General features: G+C 45.9%; 1 protein-coding gene across 1 annotated transcript; it reads left to right on the top strand.

Annotated features, from left to right (window-relative positions):
* Positions 1-2758: 2758 nt before the first annotated feature.
* Positions 2759-5287, top strand: BDV37DRAFT_289653 (uncharacterized protein; the record flags this gene model as incomplete). The annotated part of the gene is made up of 3 exons (XM_032088519.1): positions 2759-3161; positions 3222-3505; positions 3560-5287. 3 exons carry the CDS (start codon positions 2759-2761, stop codon positions 5285-5287), a joined length of 2415 nt encoding a protein of 804 aa, XP_031934496.1.
* Positions 5288-7321: the final 2034 nt, after the last annotated feature.

Here is a 7321-nt window from a genome sequence, read left to right on the forward strand (position 1 = left end):
TTGTTCCAAGGAGGGTTTAGTCCAAAAAAGAGTCGGTCTTCCTGGTTGTATGGAGACCCATATTTGACGAACTCGCCTCTTCTGTGATCCTTACGGAAAGATACCGATGGGAAAAGCGTAACGGGTATAACTGTTGACCTGCGGACTGGTAGCTCGATTGGAGAGCCTAACTTTTTTGGTGGAGCCATTGAGGGCTGAACTGAAGGCAGGCTATTGCAGGGTATTGGCGTTTGTTTGCGGTAGTACTTTATATTGACTAACATTTGTTTCCAATTTAAATATGTGCTTGGGACGAAACGTACCCAAAAGCCGCTGCAGCACCACGGATAGTTAGACTGCGGCACCTAAAAAGGGTCGCAGGTTGGTGTCCTTAGAGAGCAGCGGCGCACGCTCGGAAGCCCCCACCACCCCAGCATTGCTCGCGGGTCTCCACTCATCGTCTAGTGTACAAGAGTTTCGCTTGCTTTCGTGGGCTGGGAACATGGGCAAGATCCACCAGAATAGTACTCGCCTTGACTGGTACGCAGGTAACAAACTACCTCTATATCCTTGTGTGTCTTCTTGAACATTGTACAGTACCACTTCTTGAGGGCGAACTTCTTGTGGTTTTTTTTTTTCCTTGTCCCCTTACTGAAGGGAGAGGTTTATGACTAATGTGACTCTGTAGTGAATGGTGGGCCGGGGTCACCAGTCCCACCTTTCGGAGACTGCCACGGAATGTATGTATCACTAGTAGCACCCAGGATAGTATAGATCCTATTAGCACATGACAGGTTTGCAAAATGGAAATATAGTTCCAACGGGTCCGCGGGTGGCAAGGATGCATTAGGGTCGTACAATGCCAGCGCATGATTTCGCGTGGACGTATGTTTTTAGTGGCATCAATGATCAGTAAGGGGCAATAGATACGTCGCTTTTGAGCGTTATTACGAGTAGAGGCAATGGAATAGGATCCACCACGTAAATGACGACTACGTTCCGTACTTTGAATGCTAGGTGCCATATATCGATTGCTTGAAGGCTTAATGGTGTATACGCGCCGAAACGTAACCCAAAGGGGCCGCGGCCGGCACCAGAACTAGGGTGCGGCAGTAAAAGAGTATCGCGGGCAATACAGGTGATAGGCATTCTCGGAACCCACTCTGTCCCACTTAGGTACATCGGTCCAATTCCAACAACTTCTAGCCTTCTTTAGCCTTGGAATGCCGCTATTGTGTCTTTTTGGAAGACAGATGTTGATTATACAAACAGTAGCGACTTATTCAATGCGTCTACATTTATGGGTTCTCAGCCTTCTATGTACAGTGATGTCAGAAGTCCCTACTGCTGTTCGTTTGACATACAAGGGCCATATAAGCTTCGGCTGCTCTCACATTCAACGTTTTCTTTGGTGGAGGTGTTCTTGCCATTTCTGTCAATCATGCAAAAGTCGAAGCGTAATACATGCCTTCCACCTCATCTTTGGAATAGCAATAGCCGACCGGATGTGAAACCTAGTGGTGTGGATTCGCTTGACAAGCCCAGTGGAGAGGATGCAAATCAAAATAGACATTCTGCTCGAATCCATGTGCCCCTCCATGTACTACCCACTACCAACGCGACTGATTCACAGGAGCATTATAATGGTCCAGTTAGTCCACAACAGACGGGTTGCAAATTTATACAAGATGGGAAACCATCTCGGAAATATCTCATATCTTGGAAGATCGACCAAGCCGGACCTGGGTGGATTGGCCTTGAAAATTCTCCAGGATACCCGGAAGAAGTATTGATAAAACTCAAAACCATGGGCAAAAAGCATTATGGGCAGTCAAATCTACGAGCAGCTACACATCCAAATATCGTTGACCTGCTGGAGGCCTTCTACCATGGAAATACACTCTTCCTTGCTTACCGATACCACGGACTCGCAGTGACATTATCTCTTGTTCGTTCGAGTCCTCATGTTTATCTTAGTGACGTCGATTTCGCCACAATTTGCAGGAGTGTCCTCAGAGGCCTCCAGTATGTACACGACACCCTTCGGATTAGCCATGGCGCGATTTCGAGCAAAAGCGTCTTGCTTTTCCATGATGGAGAGGTGCGGATAAGTTAGTATTAAGTACTTGCTCTGTTCGCAGCCTGTTAGGAATCTGACAATACTATAGCAAATATTGGCAGCAGCATGCTTGAAGGAGTAACACTCAGAGAGAGGGAGACTGATCGGGACAGCGTAGCAACTCTGTTAGTTAATCTCTGTGACCCACGGACGATCCTTGAAGAAGGAGAAAGGTACTTGCAGGATCCGGCCAATATATCCGCATACGGCAAAGACTTTATTCGTGAACTAAAAACGGCTCCATACTCTATATTATTTCAGGTTAGTAACGATGTCTATCTGTCTTCTTTACGCCCGCCCTGAATTATCAGCATGAATTCTTGCAACAGGCACCACCTGGGGACAGGTCCTGGAATCTCAAACCCCAGTATCTGGACGCGATTCGATATGGGAGGGTTCTTCCAGATCGTATCAAAAAGGATGAGATGAATCTTTTTGAATGAAATAGATGTTGTATTTTTTCTCTGGTTTATCATTTTTTTATCCAATAACGAGTTCTAGCGAAGTAAAAATAAGTTTATTAGATATGAAACATACTAAGCACAGTTTGTAAGCCAGTCCAAAGTGAACCAAAATCTATAAGTACTGACGTACTTCCCACCCTTTTTCCCTTTCCTTCCGTAACTAATTACCCAGGCGTGAAAGATTTAATCATACATTATGAGTGGAGCAGGCTGGCTTAACAAGAATATAGACACCAAGTCTCAAGAAGTACAAAAGCACTTCGTGGGGTTTGCCAAAATCTCTCTCCAGCAATTGTCGCATGAGTTTGATGCAGAAGAGAATGTCAAATGGTATTCTAAGCGTTTCACGTTAGACGAGTGTTCTCGATTGGACCCAGAGCACTTCGTTATAGCTGTCATCACTGAGGACCAGTTGAACAGGGCGATTTTGGATACGGGCATAGCGCCAGAAGGGTTGTCATTCTCACAAAACCCACCTCATCTTATGCTTGAAAAAAGCGTTGTTCTCCCGTGCTTGCGCGGCCGGGATCTTCTTGAGGCGGCTCGGCGCTTTCTTCCGCCTGGAGAAAAGTGGTGGACAACTAGGCTATACCTGAATTGTAAGAAGCTATTCCCTGACGATCCGTAACATAAAGTTCTGATCATAATTGCGCAAAAAGCTCTACCACTCTACTTGCAGATTCATCTTACTGCCCAGTATGCTATAGAGGCAAACATTACGGATGCCCAGGCCTTTCGCGACTTACTCTGCAACTACGCACCACGTACATCAGAGGGCTGGCGGCACAAGTTCAAATCTGACACGGACTACCACTACGTCAAAAAGGTAGATTCGAATATTCCTCTGCGAGGGGCGCTGGCGGACCTCGCTCCCTACCAGGGGCTCTGGGAGACGTTCACGTACCGGAAGTTAGAGTACATGTTCAATCCGCGTTGCAACGAGGTATACCATCGTTCTTTATCCATCCATAAATTATAAACTGCTCATGAGAGGCAGGTCATGGTTTCCTACTTGACAAATATCTATCGCCTCTGGTCTGGCCTTTTCCCCGGAAATATGGCGTTTCTGGTTGACCCAAAATCTGTTGGCTTTCTGGAAGGATTGATGCCGAAGTATTCTCTGGATGATCGAAACAAAATCGTCGATGCTATTAATGATAGTTGTCAGGCTTCTTTGTTCCCCAGGCTGACAAATTCTAAGGACCGGGACCGTGTGCTGCAGAGCCTGCTCGTAGTTCCCGGAAGGATACTCACCCTCTCCACTTTCTTTCAAGACGCCATCTTACTATCCGGTCCTGCACGCGCGATCCGCGATATCTGCTCCACTAGGAACAAGGTATCAATTCAGGACACTCTGTTAAGGTCCTGGGGAGGATGGAACGGATCCTGCTGTGTACAGCTATCTGAAACCCGATTCGAGGAAGTAAAATTGCCTTCTGGGATCACCATCGAGAAACTCGAAGAGTTCGCATCTTTGATTAGCCTGCTGCAGCTCTGGTTGGTAGCATTCCGACATTTTATCGAGCCTCGAAAAGGAAGAACAAACGGCAAAGACAGTGTTCAACCGCTACTAAAAGTTCGCGGGAGGCCATTGTTGTCCAGTGCAGCGAGAAAATTCGGCTTCGATATTTCGAGGAACCATCAGAACACTTACAGAAACCCGAACCTGCCTGCCTTTCAGTATATATGTGAAACACTTTCGAGAGACGTAATAGGTCCCGAGGCGAACAGCAAAGTAAATTACATTGCAAGGAAATTTCGTGAAATGTTCGATGTCGAGCAAAAACAGTCCGCTGCACCTCTAATGCCGGACCATGCCGTCAATTGGGATAAGGAAAGACCCGATAGGCGGGCAGGTCGCCCCCTTCAGAGAGAGTATCTCTACGATCGCAAGTTTCTTTTCATAAAGTACATTTATTGCCCTGATCAAGAGGCGAAGCACTATCCAACATCATTTGCCATAATGCGAGACATATTCTTGTCTTTCTTCGGCAGGCACCCCATGATTGAACTCCTACGTGGTGAGCAGCCTGCTACCACGGTGGCACTGAGCATGGAGACACCAGTCCAGCATATTACCAATCAACTACCATCCGAGGAGGAAACGTTAGTTGACAATTGCCAGCAGTATCCAATAGATGAGGATCCACAGAACATAGACGATGCATCATCTGTATTATCGCCTGTTGAACTCCACCCTCACCCGCCTGAACCACATCATGCACAAATGGATGGCGTCGAGAAGTCAGTGCCGTTAGCCGCGGGTTTCGAGGATGAGATATGCAAAGGCCCGGTCTGCACGAGGATTCCTATTTCTGTCCACAGAAAGGCAGAAGAGATCCTAACCACATGGTACAAAAGCAATAACTCTAGTGTGGTTGTTTTTTACCTATTCAACTCACGAGAGTATTATAAGTTTTTTTCAGATGACGAGCTGAACATTCGACTAAGCCTTACCGACTTGGCACTGGACCATTACTTTCTACTTCTCGATGGGGATGCATTTAGATCGGAGGCACCAGATACTGCATTGAAGGATGTTCTTCAAAGCAAATTATTACTAGTAGGAACAAAATCCAAACCCGGTGAACTTGAAAACCGCGAAGGTGGAATAACACGTGAAGACTTGGAAGAATACATATCAAGGCACGATGTCTTCACTGGTAAACGGCGGAATACGTCAGACGAACATGATCAGCGACCAGTGACTCGCCGTCGAGCATAAGACTTAATCCCTCAGTACCTTCGAGATTTTGATCACTCATTGGTTTTTCGCCCACAGATAACGACGGTTCCTTTTGCTGCATTCCGTATTTACTATTGCTATAATATACGCTTCGGGAAATAAGGTTGAGTGGCCTCCATGCCGTCTATATTACTCCATGTAGGATAAATTGCACCGCGAGCTTCTTAGTGAGACGCAGAAAGTTACAAGCCATCATAGATTACATATCACGCGTGATGAAATGCGTTTGAGGTTTCTTGTGACTTTTATGTAGCTTACCATAGGAGCTCGGGGACACGCTTACCGAGACTATGTTTGGTAGCCTTCACGTTAGTATAACATATAAGGAAGCGTACGGATAATAGTTGCGTATGGAGAGTAGTTGCATATGGAGAGTAGTTGCGTACGGAGAATAGTTGCGTATGGAGAATAGTTGCGTAAGGGAGTGACTCCGTAAGCAACTAATCTCCATATGCAACTATTCTCCGTACGCAACTACTCTCCATATGCAATCACTCTCCATATGCAATAACTCTCCATATGCAATGACTCTCCATATGCAATCACTCTCCATACGCAACTATTCTCTGTACGCAACTACTCTCCATATGTAATCACTCTCCACATGCAATGACTTTCCATATGCAACTATTCTCCGTACGCAATTACTCTCCGTACGCAACTACTTTCCATATGCAACTATTCTCCGTACGCAATTACTCTCCATATGCAACTACTTTCCATATGCAACTATTCTCCGTATGCAATCACTCTCCGTACGCAACTACTCTCCCTATGCAATTACTCTCCGTACGCAACTACTTTCCATATGCAACTATTCTCCGTATGCAATCACTCTCCATACGCAACTACTTTCCATATGCAATCACTCTCCGTACGCAACTACTTTCCATATGCAATCACTCTCCGTACGCAACTACTTTCCATATGCAATCACTCTCCGTACGCAACTACTTTCCATATGCAATCACTCTCCGTACGCAACTACTTTCCATATGCAATCACTCTCCGTACGCAACTACTTTCCATATGCAATCACTCTCCGTACGCAACTACTTTCCATATGCAATCACTCTCCGTACGCAACTACTTTCCATATGCAATTACTCTCCATATGCAACTACTCTCCATATGCAACTACTCTCCATATGCAATCACTCTCCGTACGCAACTACTTTCCATATGCAATCACTCTCCGTACGTTGCTATTCTCCATATGCAACTATTCTCCGTACGTAGCTATTATCCGTACGCAGCTATTATCCGTACACAGCTATTCTCCTCACATAAATGGTTGTGCATGTCTGCAGAGACTAGTGTGATATAGATTGAATTGTAGCGGAGTGTTTTGGCCACCACACTATTTGCTGGTCGCCCGATCTAACTTAACATACAAAGGCACATATTGTGTCGTTCTAGCATATCCTATGGTATAAGGTATGACCACCAACTACTCTTTCGAGTCCATGGCTGAAACTCCTGCTCAAAAAGTTCTACACCGCATTTGATGTTCTCCCTCACCAGTTGCAACATTTGATCCCGCACAGGACGACGAGCAGATACTGGAAACGTGTTTAGCACTGGATAGATCCAATAGGTCGCGGGCCAAGGTTACCTGCTACAAGCATGCTGCCTTTCTGCTTTTTCATCTCAGTCGACATCTGCTGCTCCCAGTTCGGCTCTCCACCATGGACTTCGATCAGGTCATGATATCCGAAACGTTGCAGACCTCCTTTTAATGATGGGTTTAAGGCATCGTAGATTGTGACACTGAGTAACTGCAACTGTATCAGCAAGGCCCTTGCTCGAAACAGAAGCAAAAATACTGACATATCCCTCGTCCTCCTTTACTAGTACTTGTAACCAGTCGTGGACACTCTCCCAGTCTCCTTCGTGTTCTAACTGCCATACAAGAGAGATCCTTTGAGTTTGAATTCGCGCCTGGCGATATTGCTTTAAGAGTTCCTTGATGTAGGGGAGCTGTGCGGCAATTCCGATGCCGGTAGCTACCAT

Source organism: Aspergillus pseudonomiae (assembly GCF_009193645.1).
Source record: "Aspergillus pseudonomiae strain CBS 119388 unplaced genomic scaffold BDV37scaffold_177, whole genome shotgun sequence".
NCBI lineage: Eukaryota > Fungi > Ascomycota > Eurotiomycetes > Eurotiales > Aspergillaceae > Aspergillus > Aspergillus pseudonomiae.